The sequence below is a fragment of the Rattus norvegicus genome, chromosome 10 (genome assembly GCF_036323735.1).
Source record: "Rattus norvegicus strain BN/NHsdMcwi chromosome 10, GRCr8, whole genome shotgun sequence".
NCBI lineage: Eukaryota > Metazoa > Chordata > Mammalia > Rodentia > Muridae > Rattus > Rattus norvegicus.
The window spans coordinates 105,774,891-105,794,561 of NC_086028.1; the positions used below are offsets into that span (position 1 = coordinate 105,774,891).

Sequence of the window (19,671 nt, forward strand, 5' to 3'; positions counted from 1 at the left end):
GGCAAGAGAAACTCTAGGTGGCATGAACCTCAGGACTGCCCTGTGGTTTATGGAGCCCCAGGACATGGGAGCGCACTGCAGGAGCCCCACTCTGCCATTTCTGTGCTACATGCAGCTGAAGCCTGGAAGGAATGGCCACCACCAGTGCCTTACCTTCCCCTTCTCAGGGAAAAGTCCAAGGAATGCTGGGATTGGTGGCACATGCTTGTAATCCCGCATGGCAGGCAGAGACAGGAAGACTACCTCATGCTCAGGGCATAACTAAGTTTTATAGTTCAAAGCTAGCCTACCTACATATATTTTCTCAAAAATATATTTGTATGGGGACTGGGGAGATGGCTCAATGGATAAAGCACTTGCCACAGAAGTGTAATGATCACTGTTCTGATCCCTGGCACCCACATAAGTGTCAGGCAAGCCTGGCAGCAGGTACCTGTTGTCCCTGCACTCGGGAGGTGGAGATGGGCTCCCCGGCAAGCTAGGCTAATAGAGTTAGGGAGCTCTAGGTTCCATGCGCTCCGGGTTCTGAGAGAGACCCTGATTCAGTAGAAAGTGATCAAGGAAAACCCCAGTGTTGATTTCTGGCTCCATGTGCACACTTCCCTTCCAGGTGCACGTTCATAAGCCTGGAGATCTTCCACCTAGGTCGTCCTCGGGACAAAGATCCTGGGCACCACTGGCAGGCGTGCAAAGAGCGGCCTGCAGAGATGGCTCGTATGTTGCCTAAACCCAGGCAAGATCTGCCTTCTGCTCACTGGTCTATTCCCTCTGTGTCCTGCCCCCAGTACATCGATGCCATCAGCAACAAGCAGGGCGAGCTGGAGAACTACGTGTCTGACGGCTACAAGACAGCACTCACTGAGGAGCGCAGGAGGTTCTGCTTCCTGGTGGAAAAGCAATGTGCAGTGGCCAAGAACTCCGCTGCCTACCACTCCAAGGTGAGCTAACACTGCAGGCCACTGGCCTTCCTGCTCAGTGCAGCCAGCCCCGTTTGCAGGCGGGAACTCGTTGTCAATGGACCCAGATTTTGTGTGAGTGTCTGAGCTCCCAGACTGGGCCTGGGCATCCTGTACACCTCAGACTGAGGAACAGAGTTCTATAGAAGAATTGCCAGGTCAAAGGGCATGACATTTTAAAGACCTACATTAGGAACTGCAGGATGTTTTAGGAGACTGTCTGCTGAGAAGAGTCCAGGAGTGGACTTTGGGAATTCTTAAATCACCATTGGCTTTTCTGCTCCAGCCAAGGTTAGACTGATGTTAGGGAGGGAGTGGCACAGCCCCCTGGCTCTTCCCGCAATCCTGACTATGCCATCTGAACATCTGGTAGCTCATGGGCTTGTGGGTCTACAGGCTGTAATACTGGTGACTTCTAGCCTCTAAGGCCGGGCCTTGTCACCAGATGTCTGGACCTTCCTGCCGTAATGTCTAATAAGTAGCTGCCACCATAGTGTGGCTGCCCCCATGTAACTGGCCACTCATCCCATGTCATACCTACGCAGCTGTGGGTCCTGCTCAGCTCCCAAGTCCCTCCCGTTCACTTCTCAGCCCAGACCTGGTCACATAGTGTCCTCTGAGTCCTCCCTTGCCCTCACTTTTTCTGGTGTTCATTGACTCCACCATTCCTGGTTCATCCGTGACCCCTAAGAGACCAACCTCCTTCCATTAAGTCTAGTGAGTGCTACCTATTGGACACCTCCCCCATGCTTGCTCTCTCTGCCTTCTTCCACCACAGGGGACACACACACACACACACACACACACACACACACACACACACACACACACACACTTCCTGGGAAGTGCCACATTCCAGAACCTAGCCCATCCTTGCGGAACAAAGAAAGCTTTTATAAGGAGCTGCAAACTCCAGGATGGTCTGCCATGAGCCCTGCTTGTGTGGCTTGGGGTAGGACATTCAGAAGGCTCACATAACCGCAGGGGTAGGGAAGGCTCTGATGGTAGACTCTTGCTGGAAACACGTTGGGGTGAGTGGAACCCTATCATTCACAGCATCTGTAGGAGCTGAGGTGGGGTCAGATTGTGTCTGGAATATTCAAGAGCGTAGATATAATCAGTCATCGTAGCCAACCATGAAGACCATGTTCATGTCCTTGTGAGTGAAGGTGGTCAGGAGATTGGTACCATACACACTGACATGTGTCCTTCCCACTGTCGTGTGTGCTCACACATGCACACACATATAAGCTAGAACCTCTGCTCTGGTCCTCGGGGCCTTTGATATCAAGAAAACAGAAGTCCAGAGGCTTCTTTCTTACCTGGTAAGTTTACTGCTTACCTGGTCGTTTGACTAACTGGGTACACTTGCCTGCACAGAGCTGTGAGCTGGCAGCAGCATCTGCCCACTAGTGGGGACCAGCTTTGTGTCAGGTCCGGGAGGAAGAGCTCTGACCTCCCTGTATAGGCAGCTGGCCATGCTGCTGCATACAGGCACTGAAGACAGGTCCTGATGCTGGCCTACACATGTGGCCGTCTCACGACCCTCTGCAGCACTACAGACCCACTGGCCAGTGGCTAGCAGGGGCACGGGCCGCCTTACCTGTGCTCAGATGCCAGGCACAGCTGCACTGCCCATTCAGGCCTTTGACTTAATTCATACAGACACAAGACCCTAAAAGTAGAACTCTGTGCATGTCTGTGCTCCCTCATCCTGTGAACATTTTTGTGGGGGCAGGGGGCAGAGACAGGGTTTCTCTCTGTAGCCCTGGTTGTCCTGGAACTCACTCTGTAGACCAGACTGGTCTTGAACTCAGGGATCGGCCTGACTCTGCCTCTGAATGCTGGGATTAAAGGCGTGTGCCAACATCACCCAGCTCCCCATGTGCACTCTGTGCTCATGGGATTAGCCTGTGCCTCAGACAGACCTTCATGTGCCCCAGAGGCAAGCTAAGCTCTTCCCCATAGATCCAAGTGGCAAGCATGTCTCCAACAGAGGTCACCTTTGTACATCTCCAGTCTCCCGGCCTGACCATGCCTCGATGGCTCTGTCCCATCTCCCAATTTTAACCCTTCTCTCACCAGCCAGTTGGTTCTTTCCTTGCAGTTGTGTCCACAAAGGAGCTGGCAATCCTGGGACTGGCCATGCAAGTTTATCCATTTCTTTATTCTGTAGACCCCTGGGAAGCACTACCAAAACATGGCCTCCTTGGTCTGATCTCATCCTGTGTTCTCTCAGCGACCTAGCATATAAGTGCACACTCTTTAGCAAGTCTCCCTTTTCGAGATGCAAGGCCTCAGGTTGAAGAACCCTTGATAAAGAACAACCCTGGGGCCAGGCAAGGCCACAGACACACAAGGGGTGATACTCAGGGAGACACTTGTGGACTGTGCCCCACAGTAGGACCCTGCACTGCTCCTCCCACCCTTCTCATCCTGTGTCTTCCACTCCAGGGCAAGGAGTTACTAGCCCAGAAGCTGCCTTTGTGGCAGCAAGCCTGTGCTGACCCCAACAAGATCCCAGACCGTGCTGCCCAGCTGATGCAGCAGATGGCCAACAGCAATGGCTCCATCCTTCCAAGTGCCCTGTCAGCCTCCAAGTCCAACCTGGTCATCTCAGACCCCATTCCCGGGGCCAAGCCCTTGCCAGTGCCGCCGGAACTGGCCCCGTTCGTGGGGGTGAGTCCTGGGCCTTTAGAAGCATAGGGGGCGGGTGCTCTCTCTGCTCGGGGTGCTAGCATGTTCTCCAGAAGGAAAGCCCAATGTGCTGAGCCCAGGCCCCTGCTGGCTCCCAGCGACGCCCTGCCCCTGCCTCTCCCTCCAGCGGATGTCTGCTCAGGAGAATGTACCTGTCATGAATGGCGTCGCAGGCGCGGACAGCGAGGACTACAACCCCTGGGCCGACCGAAAGGCTGCCCAGCCCAAATCCCTGTCTCCCCCGCAGTCTCAAAGCAAGCTGAGCGACTCGTACTCCAACACACTCCCCGTGCGCAAGAGCGTGACCCCGAAGAACAGCTATGCCACCAGTAAGGGCCTGAGGGCGCTAGGCTGAGAAACCAAGGCTTGTGAGTGCGTGTTTGTGCACATGACTGTGCGATATGTATGTAGGTATATATACAAACACCGAGTTTCTGCATGGTATATGTATGCATATGCCTATGTGCATGTCTACAAATACCTGTTAGTGGTATGTGCCTGGACACATAACGCATGTGTGAGCATGTAGCGTGTATCGACTGGGAGTGTGGCACGGTGGAATGAGACCAGGACCCTGTCTTCAGCAGGGGCCAGAGGGTGGAGGGGCTTCAGCTGATCATGGGCAGCTCCCATGTTTGCTCCACGACTGTTGTCAATACCTGCGTCCCGGCCCCACCTACCATGGACCGCGCTCTCACACACACCCGTTGTCTCGGCAGCTGAGAACAAGACACTGCCACGGTCAAGCTCCATGGCAGCCGGCCTAGAACGTAACGGCCGCATGCGGGTCAAGGCCATTTTCTCCCACGCGGCCGGCGACAATAGCACTCTGCTGAGCTTCAAGGAGGGCGACCTCATCACGCTGCTAGTGCCCGAGGCCCGAGACGGCTGGCACTATGGCGAGAGCGAGAAGACCAAGATGTGAGCACCCACCCACAGAGACAGAGTCTGAAGCAAACACAAGGGAGGGAGTGGCAGCACTCAGGTGTGCTAGCCTGGTCACAGGGTCTCCTTGCGGGAAACCTGAGCAGGAGAGACCAGGAAGGCATGATGGCACACACCTCGGCCTTTCCCCTACCAGCCAATCTTTAGAGCAGCCAAGCCACTGGCTACTACTTCTGTCTCTCGGTGCTTGGTCATTCTTTGGCACAGGCACAGTGTTCTAAATGCATATTCACTGTGGCACACTTGGCTATTTCCAAGATAGGGGCCTGTGGTTTCCCTGGCAGAGCAGACTTGACCAGCCTCCACCCCCACCCCAAACACACACAGCAAACTCTCTTATAGGTTTGAATAGCCTTCAGCAATGTCACTAAGGCTCAGGGTCACCAGCTTTGCCTAACTTAACACCTACTACAAGACACAGAGTGAACAGCCCAATCTTGGTGCTACCTGGAGGCACCCCTTATCCCCCCCACAAGAAAAGTCCCAGTAGTTCTTGTCTAGCTGAGTCTCAGGTACATGTGTGGCTAAGCAGCTGTGGACAAGATGAGGCATGAACCGAGCTTTGCTGTGGCCCAGCAGCAGCCACGGGCTGATCAGGGAGCCTCAGAAAGGACCCTGGAGGAGAGGAGCTCATACTTGCCTCCGTCCCAGTGGTCTCCTGGTCTTGGAGCTATGACCATCAGGGTAGTGGGCTGTGTCAGGTGAGGTACAGGTTGTCAGACCATGACCACCAGGCAGGGCAGCTGGACCGCCTCACCTTTCGTACTGGGCCCCAGCCACACTGTTGGGCTCTGGGACATGAGCACCTGTTCTTCCTCATATGGATCAGGGCAGGCTGGGGAGCGGGGGAGGCTCGGGATCTGACGGGGTCCTGTCATGCATCTGGAGGGCCTATGCAATGGAACCTGGACTCTCACCTAGGTCCTTCCTTCTAGGCGGGGCTGGTTCCCCTTCTCCTACACTCGGGTCCTGGACAGCGACGGAAGTGACAGGTTGCACATGAGGTGAGCATACAGGCGAGGGCTGAGACCCCTGGGCACAAAGCTGGGCAGTATTTCCAGTTCTTTCCCCTCAGAGCCATCTCATAGGCCCTGCTGCATGCTTGAGACAGTGTGGAAGGGGGTGGGAGGTGGGTCCTAAGAGCCCCGGGAATGCTGGGAAGAATGCAGGTGGAGTGCGGGGCAGTTGTTCGCCAGCCCGTCATGATTGGGCTGTACTGCCTACTGTGGAGCGTTGGAGGGACCCTGTGCCAGGGAGTCAGCAGCCAGAATTTGACAGTTTCCTCCTGGTGCATCTGTATGTGCAGCTCAGGAACCCGGCAGGGAGGTTAGACAGAAATACCTATATTTCACTGGCTGCCGACAGCAGCCCGATGGGGTGAGTGAGGCATGGGGAAGGAGATTGAGCATCTCCAGATGTGCTATACTGTGGCCAGCCACTGAGCCTCTCGACCCCACAGCCTGCAGCAGGGTAAGAGCAGCAGCACAGGCAACCTCCTGGACAAGGATGACCTGGCCCTCCCTCCTCCTGACTATGGCACGTCCTCCCGGGCATTCCCCAGTCAGACAGCTGGGACTTTCAAGCAAAGACCCTACAGTGTGGCAGTTCCTGCCTTCTCTCAGGTGAGTCCTGGGGCTTGGATGGATCTGCACGGAGGGAACATGGGTGTGGCTGACAGGCTTGTGGCAGAGGCTCCATGACTTGAGGTTTTTAGCCTCACACCCTACCAGACTGAAGCTACTCACTACCTGTCTGCTAGGTGGGGTTGGGGACTCGGGCACAGCTGGCCTGTGGGTCATCCTGAATACCCACTATTGCCCAGGGCCAAGGAAATCAGAAACCCTATTCCTAGCAGCAGCAGGGTGCTTGGTCACATCCAACTGGTAGCATGACCTGCTGCTGCCCAGAGCTCTTTAGTCAGTGTGAAGCCATAGATGACTGATTAAGGCCTTAGGCCCTGGGGAGAGTCCCTGGCAAACTCCTCACAAAGTACTCAGAGTGTCAGAGTTCAGTTGGACTTTGAGTGTAGGACAGAGCTATGGGGCGAAGAGTGGCTCCTGTAGACCTGGGATATGTGAAGGATATGGGTCTGTTCTCCCCTTGGGGCAGAAGGGACAGCAGTTTGTCTTTGACTCTAGTCCTAGGGCAGGGCCTCTGCCTGGAGAGGGAGAAGAGAGACAGACAGACAGACAAACAGACAGACAGACAGTGTCTTGGGCCACCTGAGGACCATCATGGTGTCCCAGTATCTGAGGGGTCCTGGTGACTGTATGAGCCAAGCATGTGCACTCATAGGAGGCAGGCAAGACCCTCCCTTTGGCTATACCCATCCTGACCTAGAGGGGTGGTGAAGCTTTGGAAGTGCTGCCTCCAGGGAGCCCACGGTTCAGGCAGTGCGAGTGTGATCGGGGGATGAGTCTAAGGAGGTCTAGATTGTAGTGATCCTTGGCTGGGTCAGAGCCACACTGGAGCTGGTGGTGGCAGTGGTGTCCAGTCTCACCTGGTTGGAGTTGTGGACATGGGCACAGGCCAGCCTCTGGGCAGCATTGGTTGGAGGAGGCATTTAAAGTGAAGTCATAAAATGGATTGCCTGTTATGTACAGAAAGCACACATGGTCCAGTCTGCCCTGGCCACGTAGGAGGTGTGAGAGGTCACCACATCCGGGTCACCATAGTCTCTGGAGAGCTCCCCAACCAGTGACTCCTGGGGAGCCCAACATAGACCTCAAGAGGGGCAGGGCCATCTTTATGGGATCTGTACTAGGCACACGTGTCAATCAGTCAGCCTTTGGTTTGTGGTCTCTGGTGCCTAACTTGATTGCCTTCCCTTTGTCCCCCAGGGTCTGGATGACTACGGGGCACGGTCTGTGAGCAGGTAAGAGGCTTCAGGCTTCTTTGGGACTGTGGGTGGGTAGCCACAGGTGTGGTTGGGGTAACCTCTCCCTTGGGGCCTGGCTTTTCTTACTCTGAGAACCGGAAGCTTGACCCTAATCCTGCTACCAGAGTTGGACCCACCTGCCCGAACTGGGCTTCTGCTCTGCTCTTTTCTGAGTATAGAGTGAGCCCCTTCTCCATCCTGCTGGGTCTTGGTGTCTTGGCCTGCTCCGTTCGTCCCAGCAGGCAGGGCAGGGTTGGGGAGGGTTGTCAGCCCACCTCGAGGCCTTTGTCCCTAGATCCAGGTAGGACCTCCCCAAGGGCTGCAGTGGCTGCCCGCTGAGCAGTCTTGTTCTGGGTTCATCATCGTCCCAGAGGCCAGGCAGCCTGGCTGCTGGCTGGCCAGGGCTCTGCCGGGTGGCGGGCGGGCCTGCTGCCCCTGGCCGGCAGTGGGCATGCGTCTGGGCAGCTGTCCTGTGCTTTGTTCCACAGTGGCAGTGGCACGCTGGTGTCCACAGTGTGAGGACGCTGACCCCAGGCAGCTGCTCTGAAGAGCGCCCCCCAGTCTCCATCGGTTTCCCTCCTCAGCTCTCGTTGGTTTGTTCTTGGGTTGTTTTCTTTCCCACCCGCTCCTGCCTTTTGGTTGGTGATCCCAGACTCTGAAATCCCCCAGGGTCCATGGTGCTGCTCCCTGCGCCCCTGCGCTCACGCCCCCAGCAAGTGTCCCCAGCCTTGAGCATTAACTGCCAGGTGGGGGCCTGCTGGCTGAGTGGCAAAGCAGCGTCCTCACCTGCTGCCCTAGCCCTGTGGTGTTCACGACACACATCCCTTTTCTAAGGCTGGCCATGAGCCAGGGCTAGAGTTTGAAGAAAAAAAAAATCTTAAAAAAAGAAAAAAAAAAAAAAGAAAAAAGAAAAACAGGAAAAAGGACTATTTTTTTTCCTAAAAACAAAAAACAGATATGCATGGACTCCGGTGTACGTACTGTTATTCTGCATCACCCCCAGAGTGCTGGCGTCTTCTAGAACAGGACAGGACTTAGGGTCCTGGGGGGGATCAAGCCCAGGGGCCTTGACCTGCCTCAGGCCCCTTCCAAGGGCTGCACCAGGAAAAGAGGCATAGGCACTTGGGAGCCTCCTGAGGAAGCTGGCCACTCCTGTGATGGAGGCTACAGCCCCAGCCAGGCCCTGCCCACCCCACAAGCCAGGCACTAGGCTTCTTCCTCGGCAGATACTGCTGGGCAGGCGTACGTAGAGCAGAGTGCGGCGTCCCGACACAGGGTGGCGTTACCTCATGCAGTGCCCTGGTGGGAGCTGGTGGCCAGAGCAGGTGCTGCCCGGCCACATGCGAACATTCCAAAGACCTCAAGACCAAGCCCGCCCACCCGTCCACACACACACACTTTTGGGGAATCGTTTCTATAACCAGCCTTTGAGAGAGTCGTGGCTACCTGTTGCCCCTGGGCTGCAGAGGGTTCGGCCAGCCTGTCAGGGCCGGGGGGAGAAGCAGGCTCCGGCCCAGTCCCTCCTAAGCACTCTCATCTTTTGTGTGTCTTGGTAACTTTAGAAACAGGCACACTGGACTCAGTGGCTACTGGTTTTGTCTCTTCACACACTGAATTCTGGGCAGCGGAGCCCAAGGCCCAGTGGGCTCAGCCCTACAGCTGGCAGAAGCCCCTGGGAAGCCGCGGACGCACCTCTGATGTGGTTAGCAAAACCCAGCAAGCCTGCTGAGGACTAGGGCGTGGCTGGTCCAGTCTGACAGCAGCAGCAGCTCAGACACAGACAGACCCTGTTTTATATTTAAGGAAAACACAGCCAGAGCCTGGACCTGTGTAAAGAACTTTGTGTTGTTCTAATTTTGCTAAAAGATTTCAAATCCAGGGGATTCCATGTGCAATGGATGAATGTAGACACAAAACAGCAAACTTGTAAGATGTAAAGTGCTAAAAATATTTTTTTCCTTTTTCCTCTCCTTTTTTTTAATCTGACCTGTGCCTGTACTGCGTCAACTGTTGGAATAAAGGCTTTATTTACTGCACTGAGCTGGTTTGGTGCCTCCTTCCAGCTCTCTGGCATGCACTGGGGCTGTGTGGGCCAAGCCACGCCTCAGGGCACCCCGACTTGCAGCCCATCTTCAGTCTCTTAGCTCACCCGCAGATCATCCCAGGTCATTGCCGAGACCAGTCTAGGCTTGCAGACAGTGCAAGCCCAGCTGACTCTGATGATGACACCCAGGTGGCCTGCCACCTCGGCTGAGAAAGCAGGGCCTAGAGGGGCTCGGTGCAGCAAGAGTGAGCCCTTTAGTCCCCCTTCTCTGCCCAGCAGAGAGTTGTGTGCTCAAGGACCGTAGGCCCCTTCCTAGCAGCCTGCACCTACCCCATCGGTCGTCCATCCTGCCTGGCCTTCTGCCTCCTGGTGTCCGTCCGTGGACACTTGCCGGCTACTCTAGCTTTACCAATAAGCCTTGTGTTTCCTTACAGCGCGGATGTCGAAGTGGCCAGATTTTGAGCTGCCCCTGACTAGAGTTAGTAAGTTGCCCTGGTCTTCTGCTCATCTGTCTGCATCTGTAATGGCTATGGCTAGACCCTCTCTGGCCTGAGTCAGGACAGCCTCCACAGGAGGGGTCTGGGCCTGGGCAGGGCTTGGGAGTCTGCTGAGATGACTTGCTCCGGGCGTGGGCCTTCCTTCTACCGGTTCCCTCCTCAGGCTTGTGGTTCACCTACCTTCCTTCTCCTGGAGGCTTGTGGTTCTAACTCTGCCCCATCGCTGCCTTCCCTGCGGAATATGGGGCTGGCCTAGATCTGTTCTCTTCTACCCTACAGGGTGGTTCCTCACCATCAAAGGGTGACATAGCACGTACCTGGGTATTCATGTGGGATGCCATGGGTGTTGGTCACAAGTCCAGCCATTGAGTACCACAGCCGAACAGAGCCTGGGTCAGGTGGCCCTGCGTCATCAGATCTTCCCTCTTCTGGTTCCTCAACCTCCCACATGACACTGACCAGGCTGCTTTTCCCTTGGTGCTGCAGACGCGGGCCAACATAGAGCACTTGGGGCAGGGAAGTAGGAGGGCACTGCTGGACATTGTCCACCACAGTGCAAGGGGCTTTTATTCCCTTCCCACACCATGGAGCGGGTGTCATGAGAAGCCAGGACCTGTGTCCCTTTGCAAGAGTGGTCATTATCTCCCCGATAGTCACAGTGATGTACCCCAGCCCATGTTCAGCCAGAACTCTCCCTGCTGCCTTCCTGGGTATCCAGAACGTGAGTTCTGGAGTAAAGTTCTGCTAAAGTTGGCAGAGAATGAAGTGTCCTTGGCTGACTCTGAGCCGGCAACCTTCTCGTGTCTCTGTCTCTACATCCAAGACGTTCTCTGTGAGGCCTACACCTCCTGCCCAAGCCTGGCAGACACCCTACCTCACTTCCCACTGGGTCCCACTAAACCAGTTATGAACCATGAGAAAAGGCTCAAGGAGGCTGGTGTAGCCTCTTCTGGGGACCAGGTCCCTTGTGTGTGCTGGGACTGAGACGTGGGTGTGGTGGGCAGAGGCAAAGTGGGTTTGCTAGCTGAGCACAGTGCTGCATAACCCCACGCAGTTCCTGGTCCCTTCCAGCTCACCTAGTGAAGGGAGGGGAGGGGTGTCCACCCTGAATTCATTCATGCCTGCAGGAGAGCTGCCACCACCTTTGGCTTAGTTCTGGGGGTACCCCAGCCCTGTGTAGGTAGGAGAAATGGAAACCCACAGTTGTGCACAGGTCCTCCGTGGGGTCTCGTTCCATGGCTGATGGGGGAACAGTGAAGCGTGAGCTGTCGAGGGCAGGCTGACCCAACCGCTGCAGGGAGCCCGGCCTCTCTGGGCTCTGGTCACAGCATTGTTCATAGATGGCTACAGAGCCAGGGAGGAAACTGACGCAGGCTCCACTACCCAGCTGGTGTCCCATCGTGCTGCCAAGTCCATCCTGCATGAATGCCACTGGTCATTCCTGGATGCCTGGTCCTCCGTTCCCAGTTGGTGAGGCCTCCCTTGTCGAGTCCTCCCACTCCTGGTGATAGGCTGTGCCCGGCACACCACATGCTGGCCATGTCCCCTTCAGGTGAATCTCACTAGTCTGGCTGGCTGTCTGTAGAAGGAAAACGTGTCCCCAGGTTCTGCTGACAGGAACATGTACAGAGTGAAACTTTGCAGTGGCTTTGGTATATGTAGATGGTTCTTTGTGCTCCAAATGGCCCCGAGACTTTGTGAGGGGGAGAAAAGAAAATGTTTCAGAGCCTCTTGGTAGGGTCCTCTCGGTCTGAACTTTCATTCTGGTCCTAGCCAGTAGTAAGTTCGGTGAGTAACTGTGTGAGCCAAGCGCAGCAGGAGTGAGGCATGTTCTGCAGATATCTCAGCCATTCTGCCCTGTTACCAGGGGCAACCTAGCTGCTCTGTTGTATCCCATTCCCTCAACAGGAAGACCTGACTTATTCCGAGTCTCCCCAGAGCCGCTACCCTCGCCAGCTTTGGGAGCCCTTCTGTAGACTCTGGAGTGGGCCAAGGGCAGCCCATGGTAGAGGCTGCAGCTAGTGCCCTCACTACAGTGGCCAGGGTCTGTATCTCACAGGGCAACGTCCCACCATGAGGGACTGCAGCCATCAGCATAAAGCAGAGAGAGGTGTAGCCTGGCCTGGGGTGGAGCTCAAGCTGCAGACATAGCAGATGGCGGCCCTTAATCTCTGGCTCTCAGCAGCGGGAACAGCAGTGGAGCCACAGACACCACCTGGGAGGAGGAGACAGTCAGGGACCTCTGCCTCTTCCCTGAGCTTCACCTTTAAAACCTCACAGTCCGAGTGTTTCAGACTTTTAGATAACGTCATCTTCAGGAGAATGTAGGGTGAGACTCTACCTATGTAGGTCTTCTTGGGGAGCCTGAGCGGACAGCCTGCTAGCCCACCCTGGGCCTACCATCAGCCCCCGGGCTTCCGAGAACCCTCCAGGGCCAGAGGTGACCCCATCGCAGGTAATGGCCGTGGAGCCGAGCACGCTTCCCTAGAAGTGCAGTCTTGTGCCTTGCGAGTCCCCATGTCCACGTGCCATCTGTGCTGTCACCGTGGAGCTGCCTGGCCCTTCCCACCTGCTGCCCTGTGCTGTTCCACTGGAGTGGGTCCTCCCAAGCCTGACAGGGACAGCAAAACAGGCTGCTGGGAGGGCTGGGCTGGTGCAGCCGGTCTGTGCCCATCCGTTCCATTGCTACGTCTTGTCTTGAGTCATGTTTGTGTTATCAGCTATGGCCCCAGGGGTGGCCAGTCCCTCGGCAAAGGAAATGGCCATTTGGCCAAGGCAGCGGCCCCAGTGTCTGTCCCCTGCCCGTGGAGTCAGGGCACATGCGCCTCATGTCTGTCATGTCTGCGTGTCTACAGTGTGCCTCCCGTGGCACCCTGCATGCCTGGGCTGGTGTGTGTGACCTACTGGGCCATGTGCTCTCCTTGGACTCAGCCTGGGGGAGTGGGAGCTTACAAACCACAGCGAGCCTTCCTTAAACATGGGGTCACCCACCGCAGGTTGGGAAGGGAACAGCTAGTCCTCATCATCGTGCCCACTCTGCTCCTTGCCTGGAGCATGTAAGGTGACAGTGGGTAACTGTGCTGGGACTAATAGGTCTTGAGACAACACCCAGCTCCAACCCCAGTTTCAAGAGCGGGCCATCAGGCTGTAGCGGTGGAGGTCCCAGGAGCAGCCTGGTGACACAGCTTAACTGGGGCACCAGCCCAAACTGAAACTGCTCTTCTTTTCCCAGGAATCCCTTTGCCAATGTCCATCTGAAACCAACAGTGACCAATGACAGATCAGCCCCTCTGCTCAGCTGATGGGGCTTCTCGGCACTGACACCCTGTCCCCACCCACCAGCTGAGGGTAACCACGGACATCCGGAGAAGACCGCCTTGACCCACGCCCTAGCATCAAGGCCCAGCCTGGGCTGGATCCCAGGTGTTCCTGGTGAGGTGGCTGCCTCAAGAGGTCGATGCCCCAACAGAGGGGTCAGCACGAGGGCGACAGGGATCTCTGATCCTAACTGGAACCTCAAGAGCCTCTGGATGCAGAAGAGGACATTCTGTCTGCTTGTAGGGAAGGGAGTTGATTCCCTTGCTGATTTTTAAACTTTTTTAGTTCACACGTGTCTGGTCAATAAACATGTGCCCACCCGTGTGCAGTGGGTGATCTGTTAGCCTGGTAGTATGACCAGGAACGGGGAGGTGGGGAGGTCGTAACTGACTTTATAAGCATGGTTTATCATGAGCACAGCTGTGCTACTGTGCGTAGGGAGAGCCAGCCCCAGCCCAGTTCTCCAGCTGCCTCCCTGCTTCAACTAAGACACAGGATCTCTCTCTCTCTCTCTAAATCCCAGTCAAGTCTGTGCTCAGATGCAGCAGTGTGATGAGCTCGGTTGAGGACAGAAGTTGTAGGATGCAGGTTAGACCCAGGTAGACCTCCGCTATCAGTTTCCCCAAGAAATCCTCTGGAAGCATCCACCCATTACATAGGCACAGGCTAGCCCCAGGATGGGCAGAGTAGGGAGCACGGGAGTCCTGTTGCCAGTCTCCTGTCTCCTACTCCACAGTTGCCGGACTCAGGATGTGCTAGAAGCTAGGCAGGTGGCTGATCTGGGAGGTCCCCTTTCATGAGAGCCATCTCGAGGGGCAGGAGAGGGTTGGAGGGGCCCCACCTGGCATGTGGGGCAAAAGGGCAGAGGTGACAGCTGAGCTCCCCATTTACCATCCACCAGGGTGTTAGCTACAGATCCCCAAAAGAAAACACTGAGCAGGAGGCTGTTTGTTTTTGTTTTTGTTTTTTTTTTTCTTAGCTTGGTTTCTCTTAAAAAACAAGGAACAAGAAAATCATTGCACCAGCATCCTAAGCCTCAAACTAAAAACAAAACAAAAACAAAAAAGAAAACATTGCCCCCACCCCCAAAGCAAAGGTATACACGTCTTTGGCAACAATAACTTAGAATCGCCCCCTTTCATTCACTCCAGCAAGTTACAAAAATACTCCCTGTACTGCCCACCCCAGCCCTGTTTTCTCCCAGCCCTGCCTGCAGGCAGGAGCCCCATAGTGGCTGTAGGGTCCTCTCCTCTAGCCACCAGGGTGTGGGGCAGGCACTGCTCTGCGAGGGAGAGCTGCCCACACTACCCTGCAGAGGGCATCACTGGGGCAGTCCGGCTGCAGCCTGGAAGCCCCTGCTACTGGGCAGGACCTAGGCCAGAATAATCCAGACAGACCCTGTGGGGAAGGGCTTCCACAGAGGCAGTGAAGGGGAAATAGCCACGGAAAATCTGAGATAAGGGCTTGGAGCCCAGAGGTCCAACCTTGCTCCGAGCAAACCTAGACCCCAGTAAGAAAGGTGGGGGGGACCCAAAAGGGACCTGCAGGCTTAAAGCCATCTTGAAACCTGACCAAGTGTTCTTTGAACATATGGCAGGACCTAGTCAACAAGGGCATACAGGCCCATGGACTGCCTGGTCCTGGCCTGAGGCCAGTTCACCACCAACAGCCATATAGGAAGAGTGGCTGAGGCTTGGGAGTCTTACCAGGAGCAGAGAGTCACCTAAGGGCCAGGGGGCCCTTCTTGAGTGTGTGTGTGTATATATATGTATATATATATATGCTTACAGATACCCATAGGCCCTTAAGCTACAGGTATCTCCAGGGGCTAGCAGCAAACCCCGGCGTCCACCCAGGACACAGAAGGTACACAGCCCAATACGTCCAGGGCTAGATAGAGGCCTCTCGTCCACCTGCTTCTCCAGGATGCCGTAGGGTGCCGGTGGTCCCCATTCATTCCTGGTCACCATCCTTGTTGCTGCCTGGGCAGGATGGCAGGGGCTCCAGTGACGCCAGCCTCCGAAGGGTGGGACTACCTGGGTCTCAAGCCTTTGTGCATCGGCCCTCAGCATCTGCTGCCGGGCCTGGTAAAGGGGGTGCTTTGTGAGCATTCGGGGAGATACCAGACAAAGGTTCTCACACACCAAAACTCACCCACCCCTACAAGTGTCTGGCCCAGCGACAGGCCTGCTCAATGTGGTAGGCCTGTGTCTAGATGAGAGATGGACCCACTCATCTCCCCCATATAACCCAGATCCAAAGCTGACAATGTTTAACAAATGCTCCCCATATCTGTGTGCACATGGGAACTGAGGCCCAAACAAAGAAGGTGTGGTCAGAGTCATGCAGTTGTTTCCTCATGCCAGGGACAAGGGAGGGTGACGAGTTCTTCCCTCAAGGCTACCACAGCCAGGACAACTGGGGAAGAGATACCCAGAGGGGAGGAACAGGCAGAAGAACTGGTCAGAACTGTTAGTGGGCTATGGGAGCCTACCCTGGTGTAGACAGTTGGAGGGGGCACATAACTTGACAGGGTGGACTATGTTGTACCACCACCTGGGTAAAGTCCCATAGAGACTCCTAGCAAGAACCTCATATCAGATATAAGCCATAGATGGTGACAGGAGTAGAGACCACCATGCTGGGAATGTTCTAGCAAGTCTCAGGAGTCTACAGTCAGCCTGAGAACAGGTGCCCAGCATCCTGCTATGGAGGGCAGAGTAGGCAGGGTGGATAGGTCCTGGACCCAGGAGGCAGTAGGTCAATTATGCCAGAACACAGTGTCTGCCCAGAAGCCAGGGGACAGACACTGTTAACAGGGCAATGTCCAGCAGACCAGAGGCCACCAAATCTCCCCTGCTCACACCCCTCATGGATACCCATTCACGGTGTCCCCCTGTTCCACCTCAGCCCCCACCACACTCATACCTCCCATGGACTGGGCATCTGAGTCGGATACTTGTGTGATGGAAAAGCGGGAGGGAGGTGCGGGCGACACCGTGAAGCGTGAAAATGGTGCAGCTGGCGTGGGAGGCGCAGCCAGGACAGGGTCGGCAGGATCCAGCGCAGTCACCAAAGCAGCCTTGCCCGGCACCAGTGGGAAATCTCCATCCCATTCGAACCTACTGCCTGCAAGTCAGACCAGAGCGTCACTTTTGTTGTGTGACATCCCCCAGTCCCCACTTAAGGTAATACCGCATTTTGAATCCAGACCTCCCGTGACGGTGATGTCACGCTCTGGCCCCCAAAACCTGACTCACCCGGTTCGGGAGCAGAGCTGTCTGGCGAGTGACCAGCCCGCAGTGGCACGCCAGTGGCACTGGGTGAGCCGGGGCTACCCTCCAGGAACGTGGGACACTCCTTCGTGCTGGGGAAGGGCTCCCCAGCTTCTCGGGTGGGGCTCTCCTGGAGGGGCAAACCGCAGCGTGACTTGGGCCGCCCTGCCTCTCCCAGCCCGGTGTATCCCCAAAGTAGCAGCCCACCTGGTCAAAGAGGTAGACCGTGACGTCATCAAAGAAGGACACAGCCTTCTTCTTGCGCTCCAGGTCGTCGCAGAAGGCCTCCGACAGCAGGCTGGGCATCTTCAGCAGGCTGCGTAGATTCCGGGCACTCTGGCTCTCAGCCACTACCACAGGCACCGCTGATGGCTCCTCCTCACTGTCCTCACTGGGCTCCTGGACGCTGTAGCACCGGAGCTCCTCGTCAGACTCCTCACTGTCCTCGGTGTCCTCGTCATCCTCTGGCCGTCCCTCTGAAGTCCCAGGGTGGCCAGGCAGGGCCAGGCAGAGCGGGGATCTGGATGTGCTAGGATTCCCCATCCGCCCGGTCTGGGCTGGCCCTGACAGTGGTCCTGGGGGACCCCGGGACTCCGTGCCATTGCCTTCCGAGCTCAGTGGAGCGGAGGTCAACAGGAGACATTTGGAATGACTTGGGCCTGGCACGGGCTCCACTTCAACTGGGCCTTGAGCCTCAAGAGGCTCTGACCCGGGGCCTTCTGGCATGGGCTCCTCTGACTGCTGTGGAGGGGGCAGCACCTCGCTGGACACCTCAGGCCTGGGAAAAGCCTGCACAGACTCATGCCCTGGACTAGGTGGGCTCCTCAGGTCTTGCTCCTTTTGGGAGTCCTGGATCCCACTGTGCTTCTCAGGGCCAAAGTTGGGTTCGGACTCAGCATCCAGGTCTGAAAAGTAGGCAGAGTCTCGGTAGGGGTTCTTTCTGCTGAGGTCACCAAGGGAGACAGAGAGCAGAGTATCGGGCCCTGGGCTCTCACCCTCTGAGGCTGGCTCCCCAAAGGCCTCAGGCTCACTTGACTCATGGGCCTCCTTGAGCACAAACTCAGGGGACTCATAGTTCTCTGTATCATAGCCACTGTCCATGGCACGGGGCTGCCCACCAGCGGGGCCAGCAGCTGATGGGCTTAAGACCTCACAGCCGCCATCGCTGGCTGAGGACGGGATGTCCAAAGAGTCCAGGGAGTCAGGGGTCCCCACCTGCTTCTGCAGACAGCGCAAGGCTGGTACTATGCCTGACTTCTCCGTGTGTGGGCCGTCGCTGGACAGGTCGGTGAAGACTCCTGACGTAACCTCGGTTGTGTCTTCATCCTCGCTGCTGGGTACCTCTTGCCCCAGAGAACTGCTGCTGCTATCCAGGGTGGGGGCTGGCTCAGGGACGGTCACCCAGCTGCCAGCAGCGGGTGTAGGAGAGGCAGGCTGGATGTCAGGAGCGCTTGCCTCCTCCGAGGGAAGCGAGGCTCCTTCGTGGGATGGGGAGGGGACAGAAGGAAGGGGTAGCTGGGGTTCAGCAGAGCCCTCAGCCTCCTGGGCAAGTTTGGGTTCGACAATGGGGTTCTCAGCCCCACCTACAGCTGCCTCTGTCCAGGGGGGTGGGACGAGGCAAGCAGCAGGTGCCAGGCCTTTGGCAGGACACAGAGGGAGCAGGTTGAAGCAACGGCTTGACTCCTGGCCAGGGGAAGCTGCTACTAGCCCAGGTAAAAAATCTCTGGAATCCTCCTGGGACAGGGGATGGCCCAGCTCAGGGGAGGCCCGAGGGGTCTGCTCTAAGCTGGAGCAGTCGTCCCTGTAGCTGTCTGTGAAGCTGCTCACATAGCCAGGATCCCAGGATTCTGGGTCTCGACTGCCACTGTTATTGTTGGCAGACATGTTAGAGCTCCAGTGTCCACACTGAGCAGCCCTCCCAGTCTTTCCCTCCTCCAGCTCCTCATCACTGGGGGATGGCTGGGCCCCAGGACTCCCAGAGGGAGATGTGCCCAGTGGGTCATCAAAAAAGGGTGGGCAGAAGGTAGCTACACCCCAGTCTATGTCTTCAGCTGGCAACATCGGGGTCCCAGGAGAGGGTGAGCGTGAGGGGCAGGGTGGCTCTTGCCTCCTTCGAGAATGATGGTCGCAGGGGCCCCACAGGCCCCCAGTGGGTGGTGCGTGGCCCAGAAGCGGCTCCATGACAAGGGATGCAGCGGTGCTCTCCTCAGAGTTATTGTCCTGCTCGGACACAGCTTGGGGGCTGGGAGCACAGCCGGCACAGTCTGGGTCATGGCCAGCAGCCGGCACTGCCCCCTCCAGGCGGATGAAGTACTCGCTACCCACTGAGGGGCTGTGGGCACTGAGGACCGGCACCACACCCGGCGGCGAGCTGTCGGGTGCACACAGCTCCTGCAGGCGCCCTGCGGAACCTGGGCTGAAAGCAGCGCCTGGGGGCGGGTAAGCCTCAGCGCCACAGCCAGCCTCCCACTTGTATTCGAAGTTGAGGCCGTGGCTCGTCTCAGTGACTGTCAGCACGTCGTCGCTGTCCACGTGGAAGCCGTCACTGGTGAACTGCTCCAGCAGCGGGAAAGATGAAGCAGCAGTGAGTTCAGATGCGGCAGCTGCCGGGACTGTGGAAGCTGAGCCCAGCCCCGCGCTGCCCCCCGGCCGCAGGGAGCGCCAGCGCCGCTCGAACTCCTCCTCCAGCTCCGTGGTGCCCTTGGCGCACAAGTAGGACAGCAGCAGATGAACCTCCTCAGCCGTAGGCCTCTGTTCTGGCTGAAGCCAGCAGAACTGCATCACCTCGTACCTGCCGGGACGCCCTAATAGGTGGCCCTGGACACCTCCAGAGGCACACTGGCCAGGAGTATAACCTGCCCTCCGGAGACAGTCCATTCCCCCATGCTCAGAGTACCCTCGGGACACTGGGGGCAGTCAAGGCAATCTCCCAAGGCAGACCCAGGAACCTGGGAAGGGCTCTGGGTTGGAGTATTTCCCTGGGATTTCCCCCCATGCCTGTTCAGGCTGCAGAGACCCAGAAGCCATGTAGAGGTGGACCAGCCAGCCCCAGGCTGTGCCC

General features: G+C 56.8%; 2 protein-coding genes across 18 annotated transcripts in view; one reads left to right on the forward strand and one right to left on the reverse strand.

Moving 5' to 3' along the window:
* Baiap2 (BAR/IMD domain containing adaptor protein 2) overlaps positions 1-13,659 on the forward strand; it is a 67,179-nt gene extending 53,520 nt beyond the window's left edge. For 2 of the 7 annotated variants that reach the window (XM_006247869.5, XM_039085085.2), the window contains 8 exons: positions 786-938; positions 3,411-3,635; positions 3,781-3,982; positions 4,373-4,574; positions 5,534-5,602; positions 6,058-6,220; positions 7,439-7,473; positions 13,250-13,659. In XM_006247869.5, the coding sequence (XP_006247931.1) occupies positions 786-938; positions 3,411-3,635; positions 3,781-3,982; positions 4,373-4,574; positions 5,534-5,602; positions 6,058-6,220; positions 7,439-7,473; positions 13,250-13,319 (1,119 nt within the window). In that variant the 3' untranslated portion in view covers positions 13,320-13,659. 7 annotated transcript variants of the gene reach the window in all.
* A 621-nt stretch (positions 13,660-14,280) lies between these two features.
* Positions 14,281-19,671, reverse strand: part of Aatk (apoptosis-associated tyrosine kinase) — a 36,464-nt gene continuing 31,073 nt past the window's right edge. For 7 of the 11 annotated variants that reach the window (XM_063269888.1, XM_063269893.1, XM_063269890.1 and 4 more), the window contains 3 exons: positions 16,818-19,401; positions 16,596-16,740; positions 14,283-16,464 (listed from right to left, as the gene is read on the reverse strand). In XM_063269888.1, coding sequence (XP_063125958.1) covers positions 16,205-16,464; positions 16,596-16,740; positions 16,818-19,401 — 2,989 coding nt within the window. In that variant the 3' untranslated portion in view covers positions 14,283-16,204. Of the gene's footprint in view, positions 16,465-16,595; positions 16,741-16,817; positions 19,402-19,671 lie in introns of those variants that run through there. The other 4 variants (NR_172137.1, NM_001394586.1, XM_006247927.5 and 1 more) reach the window with 4 other exon arrangements.